Source organism: Pristis pectinata, chromosome 2 (genome assembly GCF_009764475.1).
Source record: "Pristis pectinata isolate sPriPec2 chromosome 2, sPriPec2.1.pri, whole genome shotgun sequence".
NCBI classification, from domain to species: Eukaryota; Metazoa; Chordata; class Chondrichthyes; order Rhinopristiformes; family Pristidae; genus Pristis; species Pristis pectinata.
In genome coordinates this window covers 39,456,511-39,484,235 of record NC_067406.1, presented here as the reverse complement: position 1 = coordinate 39,484,235, position 27,725 = coordinate 39,456,511, and the positions used below count along the sequence as shown (strand labels likewise).

General features: G+C 38.5%; 1 protein-coding gene across 1 annotated transcript; it reads left to right on the top strand.

Moving 5' to 3' along the window:
- Positions 1–24,079, top strand: LOC127585918 (uncharacterized). Its single transcript, XM_052043669.1, has 5 exons — positions 1–416; positions 2,698–3,111; positions 13,624–13,782; positions 15,336–15,426; positions 21,165–24,079. The coding sequence occupies exons 1-5, from the start codon at positions 356–358 to the stop codon at positions 21,328–21,330; spliced, it is 891 nt and encodes a 296-aa protein (XP_051899629.1). The 5' UTR covers positions 1–355; the 3' UTR covers positions 21,331–24,079.
- Positions 24,080–27,725: the final 3,646 nt, after the last annotated feature.

Below are 27,725 nucleotides of genomic sequence, written 5' to 3'. Positions count from 1 at the left end.
ACTCCGGAATTGACTCAACCAACCTATTCAACAATTCTGTCCACGTTACTTTACCATGCAAGTTCCAGCAGTCGGTCCGATTTATCCGCAAGAAAGCAGAACTTTACAAAATTATTTCCCAACCTTGAGACGGGAATTCGTGGCCTGATTTGATATATAATGTTTTGCTTAGACAAAATTATGGGGAGAAGCATGTTAGACCTGTTTTAATTACTGACATTACTTTATCAGCCAAGCGAAAGAAAGATTCAGGTCGGCGCAAAACATTTGAGTGTTCTTTCTGCGGCATAATCGCAAGAACGGAAAGAGTTTCCCAACCCGCAGACGTTGCTCAGAAGGGCCGACAGGAGCTGAGATGAGGCTTGTCACTCCGGTGCTGTTTGTCCTCTGTTTTCTTCAAGTAACGTTGTTTGAAGGTAAGGTTAACTTCTCCGTTAATATTTAACTTCATGCAGGATGCGAGACTTAAATGTTGTCTCAAGCAACATGGTTCATATCTGCAATCTTGAATTGAGTCAAAAATAAACCATAGTTGAGTGTAATGGAGCCAAGGTGACCGGGAAGGCAAAAGCTTGAAAAGTAACCAGTTGAGAGAAAGTAATGTGTTTGGGATGCAGACTGTAAAAATCCGTTAATAATACTTGTTAGACCAATGTATCCAAGCAAATAGTCAGAACAATCGAATGTCTCTCACTGAGTGTAATCAAGATTCCAAACAGTAGTATTGGAGATGGGATTCCTGCCACAGAACTGCTTTAAATGCACTGATTGGCACTTATTTAAAATTGTGATACTTCATGCATCTTTTTTTCTATTTTCCAAACTAAATCACGCTTTTCTCTGTGAAATTTCATCAGCCATGTACCAGCTCAATCTGCCACTCATTAGCTACCGAGATTCTGCTATTATGCCCCTCAAGGTTTACTATCCTTCTAGGTTTCGTTTCATCTGCACACTTTGAAATTTTAATCTCAATACAAATATCCAAGTCCGAGTAGGCGATGATCCTAATACTAATATTTTGGGAATACCTATGTTCATTTCCCTCCAATCAAGTTAACTGTTTTCTGCATTCTGAGACAGTTTCACTTCCACGTCCCCAGTGTAATCCTATAGGCTTCAACATCGATAAATCTCCATTATGTAATACTTAATCAAATGCCATTTATAAACCAAAAATCATAAAACTGCAATTGGTGGAAGTCTGAAATAAATAACGAACAGAAAATGCTGGAAACACTCAGCAGAGATCAGGCAGTATCTGTGGAAAGGATTTGGTACAAGGAATATAAAGTAGAAAAATGAGGTCATCCCCTTAAGTAGAAATAAATTGAAGGGCAGAGTACTTTTTAAATGGTGGGAATTTGAAAGGGTGTTGGTATTTAGAGGAACTTAATTACATGCGCATGCATCACTGAAACTTAATGTAGAAATACAGTAATCCATAAGGAAAACAAATGATGCCTTGGCCTTTATTACAAGAAGCTTTGAGTACAAGAGGAGAGAAGTTTTGCTCCAATTATATAGGGTTCAGGAAAGATGCATCTGGAATATTGTATACACTTATGATCTCCCTACCTAAAAAAGAATATACCTGTGATATAAAGGAGTGTGGGAAAAGTTCACCAGATGGATTGCTGAGATTGTGGTTTCCTCACATGAGGAGAAACTTAGCAGATTAGGGCTATGGTCTCTTGCATTTAGAAGGAATATAAGTGATATAATGAAAATGATGATGTGGAGTTGGTGTTTCCCCTGCCTGGGGTCTACAGCACTATGGGGTTCACATAGTTGGCTATACAGAGTGGAGATAAGAAGAAATTTCCTTATCCAGAACTACCTAAGAGGTCACTCACTCAATGCTGAATTTTCAAGACAGAGACTGATAGATTTTTAAATTTTGACAATCCAGGGATAAGGAGTTAGTGCAAGAAAGTGGCATTGAGGTCAAAGATCAGTGGTGACTTTCTTGAATGGCTGAGGAAGTATGAGGGGCTGAATAAACTCCTGCATTTTCTTATATTTTTACATTCCATTCCCAATCTCTATCTCTTTGTTATCTCCTTCGACTCTCATTGACTGAGTGCTCATTGGTTTGATAGCCTCCTCTTTGCAGGAAATGCAGAGTCTGATGATGGCTGACAATGAAGTATGGATGAGAATCCCATCTTCATTGCTGCCGTACAGAAATCTTGGTGGTGCCGGCAACCTGCCTTTATGAGCAATGTGTGCCTATTTGTCCCACAAAAAATAGAACAAATGAGGTTAAAGGTGGCAGAGTGGTAGGCCAAATGTAAGTTATTAAAATCAAATTATACTTTGTTCATATGTTTTTTTATAAATCTATAGAATTATAAACTGGTTCATCTGGGCATGATTATTTAATAACGGCTGAACAAACAGATTTTTACAAAAATAATTGGTAAATTTGAGATGATCATAAAACACAAAATTTGAAAAAGCTATTTGGTTTATCATGTCTTTCAAAATGTAGGTACATTGTTGGTACATTAAATATGGACATAGATGTATATTGTTATTAAACCAAAGTGAAAATTGTACAAAAACACTTCAGGTAAGGAACAATGGATGGTTAACCATGAACATCTTATGATTTTTGTCCAAGTTGCAACAATAAATTTGCATGTGGATTTTGTCACATTACTATCTTGTGCCTTTTTAAATTCTTCTTATTAGAGATTCCAGGCTTCAACATCAAGAATGTCCGTCTGGACAAATGTATCCATGCAAATAGTGAGAACAATCGAGTATCTCTCACTGAGTGTAATCAAGATTCCAAACAGCAGCATTGGAGATGGGATTCCCGCCTAAACTACATTGTCAGCCTTAAAACCAACCAATGTCTGACTGTTCATAAACCCAATGAATTTGGAGCTGTGAAATTGGAGCCTTGTGGTGGTCATCAACCTCAGGCATGGAAATGCAGCAAACGGGGTCATTTAACTCTTGAGGGCTACAGCTTGCATCTTAATGTAAAGCACAAGACAAACAAAATCCATGTTTCACGTGAAAAAGGCAAATTAAACAAGTGGCGTACGTTGAAAGATGAAATCATCTGTACAGAGATCAATCAAGTTTCACAGCATGAAGGTACTTCAAATATTTTGGCCTTACAATCAATTATAGTGACAAATAAAATTTAGATGTTGGTAGCATTGAGCTCAATCATAAGAGTATAATAGAAAACCATATCTCATCCATCCTCCTGCAGATCTCTGCTATGTGTTCAAATCAAAGTTTGATTTTAAATAAACATGAATTACCATCTAACTACTAGACCTCATGACATACAAATTGTTTTCTGTTCTTTGGAAAAATCTTGATTTCTTATGTATTGATATCAGTTGTTGTTTCATTACATTTTCAAAGAATTTTAACTGGGATTAAAATGTGATTTAAATTAGTGGATAAGGATTCTGTCAGTAAATTTTGTATGTTTCTGGTATGGGATTTACAGATGTAGATACATTTCTGAACTTTGCCTTAGCAAAGCTTATTTATTTCAGATAAACAAAATTGCCCAGGTTAAAGATTTATAGAATCGTAGAAAATTTGCAAGCTATAAGGCCACTCAGCCCATCATATTCATGCCAGTCAAATAGGAGTTTCCCACCCTAGTCCCACTCTTTAGCCATAATTTAGTTTCATATTCATTATCCCAACAAAAAAATGCCTCCTTTATTTTTTATAATTGACCGGAGGAGAAGAAATAAATATATCATGACCTTTCCTGAGTATTCTTGTTGCAACAACTTGGAAGTTTAATACCAATATGTGGCTTCCAGATAGCCTTTTGGGCTTGGACCACAACCCACCCAGCTGGTCTATTTCCTGGATATTCCCCATATTGGAATTTCATACTCCCTAGACCCTCAGTAGGACCTGGAGCTATGTTGGAGTCATGCTATTTCAACTCTGGGGATCTGGAAACAGAGTTATAAGCAAAATTGCTTCAAAAATGTATTACATTTTAAATCTATTTTCATATACGCACATACTCATTTTATGTGAGCCTTTAGGCATTATGTACAGATGCATTTCTATGTGTACAAACTACTCTTGATAATTTCCATGGTACAGAAAGATTGTAGATTGGACCTCAAAGGAAGAGTTTTTTTTAGCTAAAAGGAGCTTCCTTGTAAATCACAAACTGCAGGAGGAACTCAGTGGGTCAAGCAGCTCTTGTGGACGTAAATAGATGGTCGATGTTTATGACCCTGCATTGGGACTGACAGTGTAGATAGAAGACAGCCAGTATAAAGAGGTGAGAGGGAGGGGTGAGGCAGGGACTGGTAGGTGATTGGTGGAAACAGATATGGGAAAAAAAAATGGGCAGATGGAGCCAGGTGGGGGTAGGGGAAAGGGAAGGTAGAGACAGAGGCTGCAGGGTGATATTTGGAACCAGATAAGGAAGGGGTGACGGCAGATGGAACCAGATGGGGGAGGGGATAGGAAGAGTAGGCCAGGGGAGAAGAAACACAGATGGATAGGTGTGTGGGTGATGTGCAGACGGAAATGAGGAAAGGTGAACAAAAGGAGAGAGAGCCTAGGTGAACTTGTAGGAGTGGGAAAGGGACATGGGGGTGTAGATTGCCTGAAAATCCAGTTCATTTTAAAATCATTTCTGGAAGGTAGACGGGGTTGAGCTGAAAATGGGTTTGGGGAGGAAAGGCAACCGTGCTTTCTGAAGGTAAAAGAGCAGACAGTGTGATGACCCTCCAGAAGGGCTCTGAGAGCCATTGGTGATGAAGTACTAAGTCCTATTCAGGATCGTAAGTTTCTTGAGGGAACTTAAGAGTTTAAAGCATTTCCAGAATGTCAGTGCTCTCATCTTCATCATAAAGTCCTACATGTCTGATAAGAGCTTAAAGCCTCATGGGCAATATGCCTACAACTTCTGGAACCACATGCAATGACACTACAGCAATCAACACCTAACTAATTTATGACAGTTGCTGCATCAGTTGTGGACTAAAGAAGGAATCACTGCAGTCTCCTTGAGGAAAGGATTTTCATGGCTTTTGCCCTGGGCATACCAGCTAGGTGGTTTGTGATTTACACAAGTACAGTCCATTGGGAGTTTCTGTTGTGTGGTGCTGCACCTTTTACATCTAGCAGTGATAACTGTCTGTAATAAAAACAGGAAATGTTTGAAAATGCTTAGCAGGCCTGATGCATTTGAGGAGGGAGAAACACAATGAATGTTTTGGGTCAAAGACCTATAATCAGAATTGGTAAAAGATAATGACTAACAAGCTTGAAGATGCAGAGAAGGGAAGAGAACAACAAAGGAAAGGTCCATGATAGGTTTTCTCCCGCAGTCTTCCTTATCATTGGTCACACACTGCTGATTAACAACAAAGTTTTCTTTAATTTTCTGAGGGTTGCACCAGTGTTTTTCAAATGAAGAACATTCTTGTATTACCTTGTTCTCTCCTCCCCTTATCACAAGGGCAAAAGTACTGGGATGCTGGAAACAAGAAATGAAACAAAAAGATGTTCAAAGTGCTCAGGAAGTCAAGCAGCGACTGATGTCATTGCCTTGAAACATTAACTATCATCAAAACTAGGAAAAGTAATTGAGAAACAAGTTGAAAGATGCTGAGAATTTCTAACATCTGCTGTTCTTATTTCTTATTTATTATCTTCAGCACCCCCAGTATTTTGCATTTGTGTTAAACTTCTTGTGTCTCAAGGTTACATAGTCTCATAGCTTTAAAGTTAACATATAGAGAGCATTGAAGATGCTACTGTTTCAACATTTGAATTAATCCCTCCTTCAGGACGGTACAGATTAAAAGCAACAGGTAATAACTGTGTATGCATGTAGTTAGGTTTGTCCTTGCCTCTAAGATGTTTTTTTTTGTGTGGGGCTTTACTGAAAGGGTGAACTAATGACACTACTGCAAGGGCAGTGACATCTAGGACCTGAGCAAATAAGGCAATATATAGTTTTCACAATATTTTATGTGGACTGATATTAATTTAATACAGTTTCAACTTTTTAACTGTAATGTTCATTAAAAGTGGCTTGTTTCATTCTTTTGCCAATCAAATTGTGAAATAGATGACACAAGAAGTGAGAAGGTGTGTAAGTTAGTTGATGAATCCCTTGTCTAGTTGGGTGCAGAAAGAAAAATAAAAAGCTAAGGGCTGGAAAGAAAACATTTTAAATTTCACATTTTAAAACATTGAATAACTAATAATTGAGGAATGAAACCACATTTGTTAATTTTCAGTGTCTTGGTGGTTGATGGGCACTGATTAACATTTATCACATTGAGCTGGATATAATAAGACTTGACTTTCTATGTAGTATCTGGTCTGTAGCTACATCAGAAATACCGCAACTTCATGCCATTCAGTGACTTCCAACGCTGACGTGCATGGCACGATGTCATTTTGGCACAGTGGTGCTCTTGCACAGGATGTTTCTGTTTTAACTGTACACCTACTCTTCTGAAGTTGGTGGATCATTTCTGCATAGATCATTGAACACTATTAGCCTCAGTATTTACTTAGAGCAGAATTGGGTCTGTTTTAGGTAGATTCTGCATTGTTGATTCCAAGAGAAGTAGATTATTTTCATGTCATCATTGACTTGTGTTATGTTTTCTATTTTTGTAAGTTGTGATTTCTTCATGGTTACAATTTGTGACTACTACAACCAATCTCGTCAAGATGAAGAACAAAAGCTCTGTAGATGTTTCTCATTTGATCATTATTTGGTGGCTATTGAAGCCTCTGCTGCTTTATTAGACCCATTCTCTTTGTTCTGCTTGTTGCTATGGAGAAAGCACATTCTCATGAAGCATTTCTCAAATGACCACCTTCTGGTGATTAACAGCAATGTTTTCTTTAACTCTATAATGGTTTCACCAATGTTTTTCAAATGAAGAGAATTCTTATGTTATCTCATTTTGAATAACATCCACTTTTTAATATTTGCAAAATGTGAACTGCAGTTTAAATTTTTGATATTACAACCAATAGAAAAACTCTGTAAAAATTATTCATATTTTCAACAGAAATCATGCCTGATTTATAGTGTTAGGTTAATTACTGTTTAAGATATTACTTGGAGTTAAATGTAACTGGCTGCTATTTCATAGAGTCACAGAGAGGTACAGCAGGGAAACAGGCCCTTCAGCCCACTGAATCCATCCCAACCATTAAACACCACTGACACTAATCCTACGTTAATCCCATCCTCCCCACATTCTACCATTCACCTACACATTTAGGGCAAATTACAGTGGAAAATTAACCTTCCATGTCTTTGGAATATGGAAGGAAACCGGAGCACCCTAAGGAAACAGACATAGTCACAGGGAGAATGTCCAAAATTTCCTCCAGTTCTGAAATTAGTTTTGCATATGTGGCAATAGTTTGCTGAATGACTTTCGTATCATATAGTTTTCACAATATTTTATGTAAACTGATATTAATTTAATGCAATTTCAACTTTTTAACTGTAGTGTTCGATAAATGAGGTTTGTTTCTAAATCTAACAGTTATTTCCCAAGATTTTAAGTTAATCCTCCCTCAAAAACAAAGTTTCTTTTCAAATTGTGTTTCCAGGATAGTTCAGCCAAGATTAACAATTCACAGCAAGTATTTGTTTTCAAATTAGCAATGCAAAACTCATCCCATGCCAAGAACTAAAATGATCTGGAATTGGGGAAACTGATTAAAAGATATACATGATGAAATTATTTCCACATCACACCAGCAGACTTTTCAGGGGTATGAAAAATCGAATACTGTAAATGCAGACTCATCTGCTGTACATTTTCAGTTTCTTTATCTTAGAATCATCTTTGAAAGTGAGATCCAAATTTTCAAAGTAGTACATTTTCAAGTATGGAGGAACAGCTGGGATCTTTTAATGAGTTAATGTATCTGGGTTGAAAAAAGACCGTTAGGCCTAAATGTGCTCCCTTTGCTAAGATTCATAGGCCAGTTTTGTGTGTGCTCCAACCATCAATACACTTTCTGGGAGAAAAAAAAGACAATTTTAGCGATAGTCTTTTAAAGTGAATTCCAGATTGGTGAATTGGCAAGTCTCAAGGAGATATTGCATCTGCCCAGTTATTTCTAAAATATTTTACTCTTCCTTTTTTTAGTTCAAAATAAACTTTATTCAGAGGTCCTGGAGGACTGGCGAGTAGCTAATGTTGTTCCATTATTCAAGAAGGGAAATAGGGGTAATCCTTGAAACTATAGACCGATGAGTCTCATGTCAGTGGTAGGGAAGTTACTGGAGAGGATTCTTAGGGATAGGATTTATGAGCATCTGGAAAACCATGGCCTAATACGAGGGGGCATAATTATAAGGTGATTGGAGGAAGGTATACAGGGGATGTCAGAGGTAAGTTTTTTACACAGAGAGTGGTGGGTGTGTGGAATGCACTGCTTGCAGAGGCTGTGGAGGCAGATACATTAGGGATATTTAAGAGACTCTGAGATAGCCACGTGAATGATAGAGAAATGGAGGGCTATGTGGGAGGGAAGGGTTAGATAGATATTAGAGCAGGTTAAAATGTCGGCACAACATCGTGGGCCGAAGGTCCTGTACTGTGCTGTAATGTTCTATGTTCTAATTAGGGACAGTCAACATGGCTTTGTGTGGGGCAAGTCATGTCTTACTAACTTGATTGAGTTTTTTGAGGAGGTGACGAGGGTGATTCATGAGGGTAAAGCTGTGGATGTTGTCTACGTGGATTTTATTGAGGCGTTTGACAAAGTCCGTCATGGATGCTTGTCCAGAAGATTAAGAAGCATAGGATCCATGGTGAATTGGCCATTTGGATTCAGAATTGGCTTACCCATAAAAGACAGAGGGTAGTGGTCGATGGGACTTATTCTGGCTGGAGGTCTGTGACTAGAGGTGTTCTGTAGGGATTTGTACTGGGATCTCTGCTGTTTTGAATGACCTGGATGAAAATGTAGATGGGTGGGTTAGTAAGTTTGCAGATGATACGAAGATTGGTGGTGTTGTGGACAGCATAGAAGACTGGCAAAAGATACAGTGGGACATAGATCAGTTGCAGCTATGGGCAGAGAAATGGCAGATGGAGTTTAACCTGGCTAAATGTGAAAAGTTGCACCTTGGAAGATCAAATATAAAGAGAGAGTACACTGTTAATGGCAAGACTTTTAACAGTGTTGGTGAGCAGAGGGATCTTGGGATCCAAGTTCATAGCTGTCTGAAAGTGGCTACACAGGTTGATAGGGTGGTAAAGGCGGCATATGGCATGCTTGCCTTTATTAGTCAAGGCATTGAGTTCAAGAGTCACAAAGTTATGCTGCAGCTTTATGAAACTCTAGTTAGGCCGCATCTGGAGTACTGCATTCAGTTCTGGTCGCTCCTTTATAGGAAGGATGTGGAGGCTTTGGAGAGGGTACAGAAGCAGTTTACCAGGATGCTGCCTGGATTAGAGGGCATGTGTTATAAGGAGAGGTTGGGCAAACTTGGGTTGTTTTCTCTGGAGCGGCGGAGGCTGAGGGGAGATCTGATAGAGGTTGATAAGATTACAACAGGCATAGATAGTGTAGACAGCTGGTATCTTTTTCCCAGGGTTGAAATATCCAATACCAGAGGATATGCATTTAAGGTGGTAGGGGGTAAGTTCAAAGGAGATGTGCAGGGCAAGTTTTTTACACAGAGAATGGTGGGTGCCTGGAATGTGCTGCCAGGGGTGGTAGTGGAGGCAAATACAATAGGGGCGTTCAAGGGGCTCTTAGATAGGCACACGAATGTGTGGGAAATCTAAGGATATAGACATTGTGTAGGCAGAAGGGATTAGTTTAGTTGGGCATTTGATTACTAATTCAATTAGTCTGGCACAACATAGTGGGCCGAAGGGCCTGTTCCTGTGCTGTACTGTTCTATGTTCATAATAATATATACAAGGAATACAAAAAAAACACTCTTCATGTTTGTGGTATCATTCAGTCTATGCATTCTTAGTATAATGAGTTCTAATACACTTGTAGTGTGAGCATGTTCTGCATATGGAGCACTATTGCCACCTATGTGGATCTGTTTGGGTGATACAGGACTTCTAATGTCTGAGAGGCTTTTACACAGGGCTTAGCCCCTCAATGTCTCCTTGCAGAAGGAACTTAGACTGCAGTCCTTCCCCACAAAACCTATGCATTAGCTGCACTGAACTTCAGTGTATCTCCCAGCATGTAACCCTGCAGCCTGGAATGTGCCAGGCAGCAGCATTCTCTTACAGACATCTCATTGTTTAGGAAGTCCAACAGATTTAGAATCAGAATCAGATTAACCAGATTTATTATCGCTGATATATTACCTGAAATTTGTTGTATTGTGGCAGCAATACAGCGCAAAGACATAAACATATATAAATCACAAAAATAAATAAATAGTGTAAAAAAAAGGAATAATGAGGAAGTGTTCATGAGTTCATGGACCGCTCAGAAATCTGATGGCAGAGGGGAAGAAGCTGTTCCTGAAACATTGAGTGTGAGTGTTCAGGCTCCTGTTCCTCCTCCCTGATGGTAGTAAGGAGAAGAGGGCATGTCCCGGATGGTGAGGGTACTTAATGATGGATGTCACCTTCAGAAGGCACAGCCTCTTGAAGATAACCTCGATGGTGGGTAGGGTTGTGTTCCTGATAGAGGCTTCAGGCAGACCAAAGTGTGTCTTTCATTGAATTGATGATTTGTCACTGAGTTGATGATTTGCCAGCAGCACTTGATATTTTAACCTTATCTATTTGTGACCTGATCTTAACTTGAATTTCTACACCAAAAATCCCCTGACATTAATCAATCCACTTCATTTTTGTTGTTACTTTTTATTTAAATGTTATTTTTGGTTAATTTTCATGCTCATCATGGTAAGTGACATCAGTTTTTGACTGAGGATCACCATCAGTCAGATTGAGTGCATTTTGTGTTCAATTGCAGAGTAAATTGTCTTCTTTTCTGCTGTATAACTGCCTTAAAGTTAGTAGTGTCAATTTTATAGTCAAAGTGAGTTACATTTGGCTGAAAGTTTATTTGCCCGCTTAAAAAAGGCACTGAAATAGCACTGCACAGAAGACCAGGGCTGGCAATACATAATTTTCATGCACGCACCTCATATAAGTACTTGGGCCCAGAGACTTCAGTTGTGATATTTACCCCATTGGGGCACATGAAATATGAGGTTTTTCTTTATTCACTTATGGAATGTGGATGTCAGTAACAAGGCCAGCATTTATTGTCTGTCACTAATTATCATTGAGAAGGTGGTGGTGAGTTGCCGCCTTGATTCATTATAGTTCTTCTGGTAGAAGGCACTACTACAGTCTGGGTAGGGAGTTCCAGGATTCAGACCCAATGATAATGAAGGAAAACCAATATATTTCCATCATGATGATCTGGGAGTACTTCTACCCAAAACAGTGATGGTCTTGTTAATACATATAATCAGCAGCATTCTGAGCGATAATTGATCTTCCCTCGGTAGAGTCCACACTGCACATGCTGAGTGAACTGAGTATAGACTGATCTAATCAGTGGCCATTAAATGCTTTGGGAGTATTAAAGATAAAGCTTTCAAATTATTTTGGTGCCGAGAAGGATTGTGACTGTTTGCTGTCCCCACTAGAATTATTGTTCCCTTTAACCAGTTGTTCTACATCCCCTTTAGTGTGTCTACACGCTGGGATTCAAGGAAGAACCATTGGACTTCACCCCAGAAAAATAAAAAAAAACAACTGCAGATGCTGGAAATCTGAAACAGAAACAGAAAATGCTGGGAAAACTTGCAGGTCAGGCAGCATCTGTAAAAAGAGAAACAATGAATATTTGGGAATGCAACCCTTTGTGAGAACAGTTTGCTTAGTTTTTCTTGCATTTTCTGTTTTCGCCTTGGATTTCATTCCCTCCACCAGTGCCACTGCCTGTTCATTTAGCAATCCATGAATGGCTTTAAAACACAGTTCTCTGTGCTCAATGTGCTGTTCCCAGGAACACTGAGACAAACATTGATTGGTGCTGGAAGATTATCAACTCATTCACAGACACACTTCGGTCTGCCCAAAATTTGCTGGACTTTCAGTGCTAGAAGTTGTCCACAACTGAATGTTGCAGGCTGCCACATTTCACAGTGCAGAATTATGCGCTAAGGGACTCAATAAAGTTCAGTACATCCACCACTTAGGCTCTAAGGGGGCAAGGCCACAATCTAGAACCCCCCCCCCCCCCGCCACTGCAAACTGAGGGGCTGAAACATGTAAAAAATCTTTGGACTTAATTTCTGATAGAATGCACATAGAAAATAAATTTCTGTTAGTCTGGTACAATGTAAGCATTTGAATGATATAACTTGTGCTGTGAATGATGGTGTATGAATGATTATATGTTTGCAAATTTTATGAATAAAGTTTGAAGGAAAAATCTGTCAGCTGCTTACCATTTTATTATAATGAAGGCCATCACCAAAACCAGTCTGCCTTATTGGCAGTTGCATCTGTGATCAATGAGCAGCATGAATGCGGATTAAAAATCTCTATTTATCCATAGTGCCAATGAGAAAAGATAACGATGATCTTAAAACATTGGGCTGGATCCCACTACCAAGTGCTGGCAGTTCTGAATGGAACCATCAGCATTTATTTGTTTAAACAGTCGTATATCCAGATAGAACTATATCTGTCAATACTTTCATCACTGGATTCCACATGGTGTGTGGCAGTGCAGCTGCATCTTGCACAGATTCCCCAGCATTTATGCAGAACAATTGTCCTTCAGATCCTATACTTGGGATTTGAGGCCCCATTGATTTTAGTGGGGATTTGATTGTATGGCAAAGGGGAAAGTGAGTTACTTTTTGAAACTTATTTTGATTTATTCTAATGTTTACAATTGTGCTCTTTAGGTTATTTTCTCATTTTTTAAGATGTTTTAATTATTTACTTTAAAATATAATAGGTTAGCTGTTTCTGAACATCAGAGACATTTAATGGATATTAAAAATCCCTCACATCTTTGACAGTTGGCAGAGCTGGGGTTGAGCATAGCCAGCTCACAGAGCATTGAGTATGTTTTGGGGCGGGACTTCTTCAGTGTGCCATTGAAGGCTTTACTACACTCAGGCCATGCCGCTCGAGTCCGGGATGCTCTGGGCCAGCAAGATCGATCCTCTGATGCTGAATAGGTAAGGACTCATGTGCGGAGACTGCAAGTGGTGATTTCAGTAGGTGGGCTAGTAAGATGTACCCCAATAGTACCTTCAATGCTTTTATGTCCATCCAGCTTCTCATCGATCAATAGTTAACCTGAATCAAAAAATGCTCCAACTCTGTGAGAAGTAATTATTCTTCGGAAAGACTACAGAATTTTTTTTTACCTTTCATGAACAGTGAAAATAAGCCCCTAGTCTCAGTGCAGTAAGTAAAATTGGGCAGGTGGGATCGCATTGTAGTAACATAACCGGCCCGATTGTCTGTGAAAAACCTGTTCCCTAGCTCGTTTTGATTTGTGTGATTCAAGCAAGCAGGTCTTTATGCGAGGGAATAAAGACTAAACTTTCTGCCTTTTCTCACTTTTAATGGAAACTGATGTTTACTATCTTCTTTTCAGGTAATCGTATTCAAGTTTCGGAAGCCCAGACAGAAAATGTTGAAAAATCAACAAACATCCCTATGACTAATTATGCGTCAGAGTCTTTCTATTCTATGTTTGAAAACTTCACGTACCCTAAAGAAAATGATAAAACAGTGACATTTAAATACACTGATGGTAAGACAGATGATTTTGGTTTCAAAAAATATGTGCTTTCAGGAAACCTCTTAATGTTTAGATATAATGGCTCTGAAAATCTGTGGCCTAGATGGAATAATTCTGCTGCACATTACCTAAGAGTGTTTAAAAATCAGCTGTGACCTGAACCTTTGGAGGTAACAAATTTCAGTCAAGACCAATTTGGCTTAAACTATTTTTTACCTCAAATGCATGAGGTAGGTACGTTTGGGCTTGGGCTGGGAATTTCCTCACCCTGTATCTCTCTAATGTTGAGCCATTTGTACCTGCTGTACAAATCGGGTCAATGATAAATGTATTGCCAAGCAAGATCTGCAGGCTTGAGTGAAAAAGCCGAGAAACTGGATTTTTGCCTATCAGATTGACCATCGTATAAACATGTGTGGGATGGTTCAGTTGTAGTCATGGAGATTGATGATTGCACCCAGCTTGCTCAGATCCATTTTCCTTACCTACAAATCTGTCAGGCCCTCTGAGCCTGTAGTGGTAGCATTCTCAGTCCTGTCTCATTGATGAGGTAACTATCCCTCATCCTAGATAGAGGTCAGCAACAGAAGTTACCACTGTCCATTCCACTCTACCATTCACAGGAAGCCATGGCAGTACATTTATGGCTTTTGAAAAACTGTGTCTATATAATTGTAGAAACAGGATTTCTTTCAATAATTTTAAGGTTACTAATGCTCCAAATCAGAAGCCCGACATCCAATGTTCTCTTGCTTCCTGGAAATCAAAGAAAACTGCAGATGCTGGAAATCTGAAAATACTGAAAACACTCAGCAGGTCGGGCGGCATCTGTGGAAAGGGAAACAAAGTTAATACTTCAGGTTGAAGACTCTTCATCAGAACTAGAAAAGCGAGTTAGTTTTAAGTTATGGAGAAGTGTGTGTAGGTGGGGGGGGGCAGGGGTGGGTGGTTATGGGATGGAAAGGACTAAGGGAATATCTGTGATAGAGTGAGGCAAGGATTGCAGTGGGGATAAATTGTGGCCAATGGTTTAAGTGAGGCAGTTCGAGAGTGATATGACAAACAAAGGAGTGTGAAATGCAGGTTTGTCAGTCATGTCCATTATCCATCTCTGATATTGGCACAACTTATCTCTTCGTTAGCACAGAGTGTCCTACTGATCATGATAATGGCTTGATCATCGATGTTTAAATTGAATATTCAATGTTACATTTTTTTGCTTCTCGTGGTATTTTAGTTTTAAATAGAAAACTGTATTAGGAATTTTTCAGAACTCTCGCTTTTGCACTTGTGTATATGCAGGATGGATAGGGAGAGAAGCAGGCTATTCAGTCCCTTGAGCAGCTTGTTCCACTACTGAATGAGAGCATGGCTGATTATAACCTCAACTCTGCATTGCCATTTATATGCAGTAATTTTCCATCCCCGAGCTTGTCAAAAATTATTCTACTTCTGCCTTAAATGTATTTGAAGACTCTGCTCGATAGAGATTGTCTCATTCTACGCATGTTATTTTCTGTAGGTGACACAAGTCTGGTTAACATAATGTATCTCTATCCTTTAAGGAACTACTTGGAAAATTGTCATGGTGATCCTGGGTGGGATAACGCTGACTCTAGGAATAATTGTACTGATTCTAAATATCACTCATGACAAGTAAGTGTGAAAATATTGATGAGTATTCATTGCATTGTGTGAATAGTTGATTTGAATTAACAACAAATCAAGCGTGCCACTAGTGTGACTACCAGTTAAATAATTCCGTGTGTTCACAATACTTGAACCTCTGAAGAAGAAGTGGATGCAGTCTCTCTCCAGCTATTTTTGTTTACTGAGCAACATGATCGCCAAATTTTGAGCTAGTCCTCCTAATAGTTACCTCTCAAAACGATGATATTGTTTGCACAGCTTAAAAGACTACATTTTAAAATAATGAATGCATGCATTTCTGGGCAGAAATGGTCAAAATTGATCGGACAGCTCAATTATAGATTAAAGGCTTATTTACTAAAGGAACTGATCTCAGATTATGACATTATGTAACAGTTTGCACTACCCTCCATAGAACTAGATTGCAGAAGAGCAAGAGGTTGCATGTCCAATTGGTAGAACCCAACCATTAATTGGTAATTGGTTTATTATTGTCACATGTACCGAGATACAGTGAAAAGCTTTTGCTCTGCATGCCATCCAGACAGATCATTCCATAGATAAGTACATTCAGGTAGCACACAAAGGAAAAATAGAATGCAGAATATAGTGTTACAGCTACACTGCAAGTAGACAAATAAAGTGCATGGGCCATGACAGGGTAGATCGAGAGATCAAAAGTTCATCATTAGCATGTAAGAGGTCTGTTCAAGGGTCTCACAACCAGAATAGAAGCTGTCCTTGAACCTGGTGGTACATATTCTTAAGCTTTTGTATCTTCTGCCTGCTGGGAGAGGGAGAAGACTGGGGTGGGAGGGGTCCATGTTAATGTTGGCTTCTTTCCCAAGGCAGCAGAAAGTGTAGACAGAGTCAGTGGAGGGGATGGTCTGGGCTGCATTCACAACTCTCTGCAATTTCTTGTGATCTTGGGCGGAGCAGTTGCCATACCAAGTGATGACAGAAAGGATGCTTTCTGTGGTGCATCTGTAAAAATTGGTGAGAGTCATTGGAGACATTGCTGAATTTCATTAGCCCTCTGAGGAAGTAAAGGCACTGGTGTGCTTCCTTGGCCATAGGGTCTATGTGGCTGGATCAGAATAAATAGTTGGTGATATTTACATCAAGAACTTGAAGCTCTCAACCATCTCCACCTCAGTACCATTGATACAGACAGGGGTACTCTGCCCTGCTTCCTGAAGTCATTGACCAGCTCTTTTGTTTTGCTACCCCTAGAAATCTGTACCAGGAATATGGATTTATAAAGCCTACTGTCCTCCAACGCTAAGAATTATACAGGATTCCTAACTTAAAAGGTTTTTGTAATGGCACAGGGTACATTTTGGCTTCTGAAGGACTTTGCACAAAGAAACAAATTATTTCTATTCCAATCACTCCAACTGAGGACTGGAAATCTGCCACTGGTACAGAATAAAATACAGTTCTCTACAAACAGAATAGATGAAGGGGGCAAAGAAATGGCTCAGTCAGCAGTCTGCCAAGCTGTGTGGGGAGGTCATGTGACTCTGTGTGGCGATGTTTCACATGTAGCATTGTTTACTCAATATTTATTCTTGCTGCCTACTTTATAACTGAACAAAAATAAGGAGTTCTCTCCTCCTGTGAAAGTAAAATGCAAAGTCAAAGGTCTGTTACTGCTGTAGTTGTTGAGAAATCTGGCACAAACTACTGTTAATCATTAGTTAAATGAAAATGAAATGAAATGAATTTAAAGCATTTTAAAATTCTGCACTTGGGCTGAATTATATTATTCTGTCTCCATTTATTCCTCAGATTAATGCTAACAGATAACATCTTGATTACTAACAAAATGAAGTTACTACATATTTTTGGTGAATAAAATTATATTTTTATTTACTTTTTTTTAATTTTTGTGTAAAAACAAATCATGTTGCTTAAATGGATGTGATTAGTAGTGAACATAATGGACCAGAAGATTTTGGATAAAATTTTAATCCTGGCTATATGATGAAAATTTGCCAGTACAGCATTTAAATAGCTGCAGAGGGTTATCCCATCCCATGTCAGTTGCAAAAACCACCATAATCCCCAAACAACTAGCCTTCGTAACCAAAAATATTTTTGCTCCTTTATATCTACAATCCTAGCACATGTTAGAGGCCTTACATTACACAGATAGTTCAGTTAGAACTACCTCAGGTCCATCCAGGCAGATTTTGCCTTCAAGTTCCACTACATAATTTAAACTGGTGCTTCAGTGCAGTACTGAGTTCATGCAGGATTATCTACTAATGTATCTTTCAGATAAAATATTGAACCATTTTTCAGACCCACACTCCAGGTAGTTATAAATAATCCAATGAGGTAAAACACTACATAAATCTGAAGCAAATGATATACAAAAGCCAAGGAAAGTGGCAATCTAATGAACTGTGAGAAACATAGAAAGCAGCAATAGAACACAAAGAAAATATTAACAAGCTACTGACACGATAAAGCTTGCAAGTAAGATAAATGCTAATAGTGAAAGTTTTTAAACAGATATCAATTTTTTTAAGTATATTAAAGAGGATACACATAACATCCCAAAAGTAGTTGTGAATTCGAAGGGAGGGAGGAATTTTGGAAAATGACTAAAGACTACTAAGCGGTACTGAGCAATTAGTAGTACAATATTGATCTTCTCTTTGAAAGAAGAATGTTAGTGCATTGGCAGCAGGTCGGAGAAGATTTACCAGATCAATACCTGGAAAAGGCTGGTTGTAGCTTAGCCCGAAAGGCCTGTATTGTGCTGTATTGTTCTATGGTAGGTGGAAACGTTGGTCACACTGGGCTTGTATCAGCTGGAATTTAGAAAATAAGATAAGATATTTATTTATTAGTCAAATGTACATCAAAACACACAGTGAAATGCGTTTTTTTGCATTACTGAGAATGTGCTGAGGGGCAGCCTGCAAGTGTCACCATTCTTCCGGTGCCAACATAGCATGCCCATAGCTCCTAACCTGTACGTCTTTGGAATGTGGGAGGAAACCGGAGCACCCGGGGGAAACCCACACAGACACAGGGAGAACGTACAAACTCCTTACAGACAGTGGCGGAATTGAACCCGGGTCGCTGGCACTTTAATAGTGTTACGCTAACCACTACACTACCATGCCCTTGACTGAAACACAAGATCCTGAGGATTTTGGCAGGATAGTTGTGGAGAAGATATTTCCTCGTTTGAGAGAACGTAGGACAAGAGTCATCAATTTACAACAGAGTTAAGCAAATTTCTTTTCTCTGGAAAGTTGTGAATCTTTGGATCTCTCTTCCTCAAAAGGTATTGGTACCAGAGTCATTATATTTTTAAAGCAGAAATAGATAGCAAGGGGATAAAAGGTTACCACAAGTTGACGGGAAGGCAGCATTGAGTTGAGGTTACAATTGCATCAGCCAAGTGCCCCACTCTTGTTTCTTATTCATATGTTTGTATGTAAAAAAGTGGCTAAGGAGGTTGTAGGCCCATTTTAGAATGATAAAAGATGATGTAGTTGTAGAAAACAAGTGATGGCAGATAAACAAATTCTATGTATCTGTTTTCACAGTTGAGAATGAGGATAAAATTCCAGTGACAGAAGTGAAGCTAAAATTAAATGAAATTGTGGAGCTGATTGTGTTTAATATTAACTTAAAAAATGTTATGGAGAAAATATTTTAACTTGAGATAGATTCTGGAGATTTGTTTCTTTACTGCTACCTTAAAATAATTAGTAAGGAAATTGCAGTCTTATCTATAATCCTGCAAAAGTCCCTTATTTCAGAAATGTTAGTTTAGAAATGTATTCACTTCACTTCAGTGTTTATGATGGGCATGCTATTACAGCGCTAGCAACCCAGGTTCAATTCTGGCCGCTGTCTCTAAGGAGTTTGTACATTCTCCCCGTGTCTGCGTGGGTTTCCTCCAGGTGCTCTGGTTTCCCCCCACATTCCAAAGACGTACGGGTTAGGAAGTTGTGGGCATGCTATGTTGGCGCCAGAAGCATGGCGACACTTGCAGGCTGCCCCCCAGAACACTCTACACAAAAGGTGCATTTCACTGTGTGTTTCAATGTACATGTGACTAATAAAGATATCTTAAACCAAGTACAACAGACCATTCCATTTAATATCAGTTGTGGGAATGCTGCTGTCACTAAAGATAAAGCAACTGAACGCAAGGAGATATGAACTGACAGATGGTTAATGTAATTGTGTTAAAGGTAGGTCATATCTGACTAACCTAGTTGAATTTTTTGAAGAGGTCAGTCATAAAGTAAATAAGGGATTCTTGAGAATGTCATCTCAATGGAACTTGGAAAAAACATTCAATAAGTTTCTAAGCAAAATAAAATTAGCAAATGTGAGAATGCATAGAATCAGAGGGATCAGAATGGCTGACAAAGCAGACGTCCATTTATATCTTCAGTGTCCCAAAGCCTTTTACAGTAATGTAGAGATGGTGACAACACAGCAAGATTCGTTAAACAGCAGTATTATAATAAGCAGATTTTTTTGACGATAATTAATTTTACTTCAGGAAAGGAAGGTTACAGAAATGGCTATGTCACTGTGGTTTGCTCTCCTGCTCTTCTTTGAAATAATGTCACGCTGCTTTATATCCTCTCGAAGCTGCAAACGGGGCTTCAGTTTAGTGTCATCTGGATGAGACAGCATCCCTGACAAAGGAGTGGATATCAGCTTACACTTTAGTTAAAATTAATTAGAAGTATATTAAGGAGAATGGTAAAGAATATACACTCAGTTTGACAGGATCTGTCAAGTGGTGTTTTGCAGGAACCTTTTCTAGAGCCTTAACTTTTTTACAATATCTGTGAATGATTTAACAAGTAGAGAGTTGTATATATATATTGAGAGGGCCTGTAAATAGAGCAGGTAGGAACAGGGTACTGCTTAAAGACATTGACAGGTGAAATGAGCAGGCAAACAATTGCAGTTTGATGTGGGGGATCCTCAAAGATAAGCTGAACGTTTTCTAAATAGTGGAGAAATTAGGAACTAAGAAGAATGATACCAGGGCTTGAAGGTTAAGATTATGAGGACAGTTGGCACATAGTTGAGTCTTCTTGTGTTTGAAAACTGTGGGATGATCAAACTGTAGTATTCAAAAGTTAGTAGGATTTGGTCGTGTAGATACAGAGAAATCCTTCCTCTGATTGTGGAATCAATACAGCATAGGCCACATAGGAGGGAAATCAGGAAGCATACTTTCACACAAGGGGTAGTAAAAGTTTGGAATTCTCTCTCCGAAGAGGAGAGATGCCGGAACAACCATCAAAATTGAAATCAATAGATCTTCGTTAGATAATGGTATCAATGGATACGGAGCTAAGGCAAGTAATGGAGTTAACGTATAGACCAGCCATGATCTAACTGAGTGGCAGAGCAGAGCAGACATTCTTGTTCCTTTGGCATTATCTAAAGAAGAACAAGGTGTTTTCCTGAGATTCCAGCCTATATCCTTGCAGATTTCATTCTTAATGAAGGAAACCCCAAAAACAATAACATTTATTTGCAGACTAATGGTTTATTTTCACGTTAATAAATAGACTATTATATAATTTGCTATTTTAAATATTAAGATGGTAACCTGATTTTAACTTTATAATTTCAATCAGTTTAATTAGAGATTTTAAGACCTGTGGTAGAACCTAACTTTAGTAACACAATCCATATATTTCATTGATACTTTTAAACATGCATTTCTTGACTTCTTCGAACAGCAAAAAGTTAAAGGCTGGAATTGTTGCTGACCCAGATGAGAAAACATCTTTGACAACAGGACACAAACTCCGCCATGATGCTTCTCGTTCCCCATCTTTAAGACATGGAGAAATACTGATTGAATGGAAAGACGGCAAGATAACATCCCTTTTCGATGACAACTGAGATAGTAACTGCTGGTTTAATTAGAATTAGAGAAAATTGTTGTATACTTTTGGATGAAACTGTCAACTATTGGTGGAGTAATGCCTTAAACTACAGAATCTATATTGTGTGCAAATGTTTCCTGCCCTTAATGTCTGATAGACACTGCAGAATGAGTCCATTATTTCATTTTTGTGATGAGGGGATGGGTTACGGACAAAAAAAAAATTGAAATAGATTCTTCAAGTCTACCTGACTATTGTCAATGATTTTTAACTCTTTAGAAAATAACCCTTGCAGAGGTGAGATTGTTGAAAGGAAAAGAGCAGTAAGTACGGGCCATTTTAACTGTGCTACTGCTACTGTTGTGCCCAGCCTGAAGGGTGGGAGAACTATTAACCCCAGTATTAGTGAAATCATCAGTGATAAATCACACATTAAGAATATACAAAATCCCAGTGAATTACAGAATGAGCACCTGAGACTAAAAAGTTGCCAAGTTTCATTCGATGGAGTCATTTGAGTGTTAACGGTTCCATTTGTTTCAGTTTTAAGGAGGTTATAGTTATCCACAGTTCCTGCAACAGATCATTTTTCAGCAATTCATAATTTGAGGACAAGATTGCGTTTCATCATAATACTTATCTATATTTGCTAGCATTCACCACCAAGGCTCACATGTGAACAAGGACCATTTGAGTGAAGCACCAAAAGATGCATTCCACCAGTGGTCTTGGAGCTGCAGGAAGTTGTCCTTGTCTTTCAGTGGGTTAGGATAGGAGTGATGGAGTTAAAGAATATAGTGGAAGAATATAATAAAGCACAAGTTTTAAGTAACATTTTAAAATCATTGATTTACGCTGAGGATAATAATACTGCCGGTTCCTGATGATAAAGGTCATAAGCAACTGGAGACAATGTCAGCGTAACTAGCCAGATTCACAAGACCTATCCCCCTGACTGCTTCCAATAGACCTTACTGAAATTAACAAATTCAATTAGCTTACATTATTGCCCTTGGCAGCATGTGCTTTCAGGTGTCAGGATCTTGTGCAAGAACATTAGTTCTTGTTTTATATTGGAACTTTCTCACTGTACATTCGAGTAATCTACTTGTATTTGGAATAGCCTCTGCACCAATCATACATCCACATAAAATTCTACTGTAATTCCAAGATACCTTTTTAATATAAGTGCTTGGCTTTAGCTCTCCTTATGACATTGACAGCACATGTTAAATTATATCTTTCAGATGCAAACCCATCATCTTTCCTTCCATTAACATGACATGAATCTTTGTGTTGATTGCTGAATTGTGAATAGTACTTACTACATCATTACGTCGATCTTGAATAACAAAGGTCCTAACATGGATCCTTTTTGAGACTGCAAATAATTGGTCTTCTGCAGAAACTTTTTTTATTAATAACAGCTCTCTGACTTTGAGAGCTGAATGTATCCAAACCTCTGTCACAGGATTCTACCTAATTAAATAATCTATTATATGGCACCTTACCAAAAGCTTACTGAAGTTTCAAATGTACAATGTCTTAAAGCAGTGTGGAACTAAGTCATAACTCAGACCTGGCATCATGGTGCATCCCCTTCCCTGAAGAATGTTAATGAATTGTTTGGCTTTTAATGTCCATCCAAGTTTTCAATTTATTTTCACTGGAGCAAATGTACACGTTAGTAGGTTCGGTTGTTTGATGGACCAGTATCATAACCACTGCAGTAGTTTACTCTTCCATTTGTCTTTTTGCAGAAAATGAATTTTCAACCTTGATTTTAAGAAATAACTTACAGGCAAACCTTTTCTGTTAAATACAGTAGATAAATATTACATTCTAGCTAATATTGTATTTCATCTATAAAATGTTCTTAATACCTAGATCACATGCACATTTGAATGATTTGAAATAAACCAAGCCTGCACCAAGATATGAAATTGACAAAGATTCCCTTCTGATATATATAACCTCAATTATTTAATGTACAAGAAGCCACTTAGTTTTGTGAGCAGCTATTTGCTGGCACCTCTGAAGTTCACCAAGAAAGCTAAATCATTAGCTCATTCTTTGTTGGACTGTTACTGGGCCTTTGTGCTTGTGCAGAACTAGATTTTCTGCCTGATCCAGTGTATATCTATCCTGAGCACTGTTTTCATGTTTTTTTTTGCACTTTATTACTTAGTATTGCAGGTCTCGGGGAGATATAGATGATTTGAAATATAGATGTACCGGTTGGTGCTTCACTATTTTGGAATGAGGGCTGCGGTGAGAGGTAGTGACCTGAAGCCTAAAAAGTAAAATCTGATTCTGTGTAGAGCGTCATGGAAGCTCCACCTAAACTATGTAAATGTTCTCAGGCAAAATGTGGTTTTTTGTGGTTTTACTGCAAACTGCTACTGCCAGCATGTTTGGTTACTCCCAAACATGCTGGCCTTATCTGCAGAGAACAAAGGACCCTGCCTATTTAGATACTGCTCCAGTTACTAACCTTCCACTGCACTCTTTGCCAGATAGAGCAGGAATCAGAATTTTGGATGCTTAGTTTCAGCTCATAAATGGCCCATTGTTCTACATTCCTGAATTTTTCTCCAATATCCTTCCATCAACTTTTGTACCTTTTGAACTTGGGGAAAGCAAATTATTTTGCTATCTTTTTCAACTAGTAATCAAGACATGCAACTGCTTCTGCTAGTTTTATTTCCTATCTCCTCTGCTGAGGAAGAACATATTGAGAGATTATTATAATAATGGGTATAATATACATAAGTGGTAATTCATGTGTGAACACTGGTATGAAAGAAAGGAAATTACAGCTGAACTCAGTTCTGCCCTGTATCTAGTCATTTTTTTCAACAAGGGTTACGTGATAATCTCTAGGAATGGGAAGCACCTACAGTTTTGGAATAAACCCCTTGGAACACTTCAGATAACCGCACAGAGCATGGCTAAACCAAGAATTCCCCCAGTATATGGCTCAATAACACAGGTTGAGTTTACTTAAGAGATTAGAAAATGTTTTACATATTTAACATGAAAGAAAAAGACACATTTGAAATGCTAATCAAGTTAAAAAAATACTTTGAAATAGAAAAAATTATCTTCTAAATAAGAAGAGCTGTGCCGCTGGACTCTGATATGCTTTAGGTGACTTGTGCAAAGATGTTATAAGGAATGCTGTCAACCAGTAATCCAGAATTAGAAATTAACATTCTTTTAAGCATATTACTGAGATGAAAAACTGAAATTGTTTTTCACTTTTATAAGATATGACCAGATTTCTGGAACAATACATGATGATATCCCTAAAGGATATCAAGATATAATACTGAATGTTAAGGGGGCCTTGCTTGTCAGTGTTTAAACAGCCCAGCCAATTTATATAGTAAATGAACATTGCTTTAAGATGGAATGGATGCCCAGTAAAAGTACTCAGTGACCAAAAGCTAACAGCTAACCTCAATAGTAAGGGTAAATCTCCAAACCTGTACAGTGGAAGAAATATGAACAGAGAGATATCCTTCTGGATGGGTCTAGTTTTGTAGAGAAAGTGGAACAGAAAATGAGATACAGGTTTCTTGATCCACAGAAAGGGATAGAGCCGATGTTTTCATTACCCACCACTTTTAGTGCTCAGCAAGCTGAACTGGTGGCTGTCACCCATTGGTTGAGACAATTTTCATACCATTAAAATTAGCTTTTTGCAGCTGCAGCACAGTACATTACAAACATGACAAACGGAAGAACATAAACTTAAAATAGCATCAATCATACACAACTTAAATAACAAAATAAACATGATGATACTAGTGCAAGTTGAGAGAGAGAAAAATAGTCAAAGGTAGTATGCAATTCTTCTATGAAATATCTGGCAGGAAGAGGTTTTAGATTGTCAGGCCGTACACAATTAGTGGCCAACGTGAGTGCAGTTACTACAGCAGAGGCTGTCAAGATGAGAGGCGAAGAAGACTGTATGTATCAGGTTAAAGCCCATTCAAAGGATGAAATTTGGTGTGAAGGAAACAGGAAAGCAGATTAACTAGCTGGGACTGGGATGGAAATGAAAATTCTGTGGGGTTCACACAAATCTATAATGGGTAACACAATGGCATAGCTAGTAGAGCTGCTACCTCATAGCTCAGCAACCCAGGTTCAATCCTGACCTTACATATTCTCCCTGTGATCATGTGGGATATGTGACCATATGGAATATTCCCTGGGTACATTGGTTTCCTCCCACATTCCAAAGATGTGCAGGTTAGAGATTATTTGGCCATTGTAAATTTCCCTTGGTGGGCTGGTGGATGGGAGAATCTGGGAGGAGTTGATGGCAACTTGGGGAGAATTGTTACAGGGAAATTAGTGGGGCAGTGAGATTGTTATGTGAATCAGCAGAAACTTGACGGGCCAGAATGGCCTCCTTCTAGATCGTAAAGAAATATGAAATGGTGGCTGTTACCATCCCACTTCCTCCAGACCTTAAAGCAGCAGCATGACAAGATGTGCTGAAAGATATACCCACAAAGAAACCTTATGATGCTAGGGATGCAGGGTGAAGGTAGGCAAACTGTTTAAATAGGTAAGATGCTTGTGCCCAACGGATGTCAAGAAAAATTTATGTAGCTTGCTCACAGACCATTTCTACTGGACCAGTGGGTATAAGAAATGGCATTGTAACCCTCATTGAAAGAAGATTTTCGGCATTATTGTAAAAGTAGCTTGGTAAGTATGATTAACTATCCTGACCTGCAGGGAAATAACCTGGAGACTTGGAGGGCATGGCAATGTTTTCACTTTGATTGTATTGCTCCCCTGCCTGCTACAAAGAAGGGAAGTAAATATTCTTTATTATTGGTGGATAGTTTCAACAGAAGAGTAGAAGCTTTTCTATGTAAGTTGGCCACCACATCAAGGATAGCTAAAATAGCTAAAGATATTCTGTAGGGGTAGGGAAATTGCTTGGGTAGCGTGCTCCCAAATGGGAAATTTTAAAGAACTGAATCAACAGTATGCTAGATGGAATGAAGTACTTAAATCATCATTAAAGAAGTATCTCACAACATTTCAGAAGTGTCTCATGATATTTAGTAAGTATCTTGACAAGCATTTGAATTGCCAAGATACAGAAGACTACAGACCAAGTGATGGTAAATGCAATTAGTATAGATAGATACTTTATAGTCGGCATGGTCCAAAGGATATGTTTCTGTGGTCTATGACTCTATGACTTTCCCATAAGGATGTATAGCAAAAGGCCAAAATTCTAATCACAAACATGTAATAATCAGATAGTTTTAACCGGGTAAAGCTTTTCCAATTAGCTAGCCAATTAGTCAAGAAGATAAAAGGACACAATCATGAGCATAGCTAGGCAGATCCTGAATCATAATGGGATACTGGTAAAGGGATGCACGTTGGGCTACCTGCATCTATTGAGATATCTCGGCTAAAATAGTTATGGTATGATTAATAAGAACTGGTCAGACCAGCCTTCAGCTCAACACAGAAAAAGAAAATGCAAGAAACTTTATAGATTTCAATAGTACAAGGCATTCAGGGTGGGTAAGAAAGGCATGGTTTTGAGAGTTACATTCCCTTTTGTCCCTCCTTAACCACAGGCAAAGACCAAGATATCAGAAATGACAATCATTCTGAGAGTATTAAGCTCTCTCCGAGGAAAATGTATTCAGAAAATTTGACTCAGTGGACATCTAGCATCTACTTTCCTTATAATAGTTCAATTATGGTTGTCATAGTGACCCTATCCCAAAGTGCATCACCCTGCCACTGCTCCTTCCATCATCCCAGCTGATCAATATCATCCTGCAGCTTATGAATTTTCTCTTCACTATCAACACCACTACCTATTTTTGTGTCATCAGCAAATTTATCAATCATATCTCCTACATTCATATCCAAATCATCAATGTATATAACAAATGCATATAATGGTCCCAGCATTAATTCCTGCAAAACACCTCTGGTTATAGGCTTCCAATCACAAAAGCAACTCCTCACTTTCACACTCTGCCTCCTGTCACCAAATAAATTTTGGATCCAATTTGCCAACTTGCCCTGGATCACATAGCCTTTTGGACCAGTTTCCCACATGGGACCTTGACCTTACTGAAATCCATGTAAACCCCTTCAACAGCACTGCCCTCATCAATAGATAGTTACTTCTTCGAAAAATGTATTGGTCAGACATAATATCCCCCTGAGAAAGCCATGTTCGACATCTTTGATTAATTGCGTGTTGCAACTTGCAGGACTCAATATCAAATTCTCCAGTTTTAAGTAACTCTTTTTCTGTCTGTATGAAAACTGGCCTGACATCATTTTGACTCTTTTTTTTGTATAGTCTGGAATGCTGGACATATCCCACAGCCTTACCATTAGCAATGCATT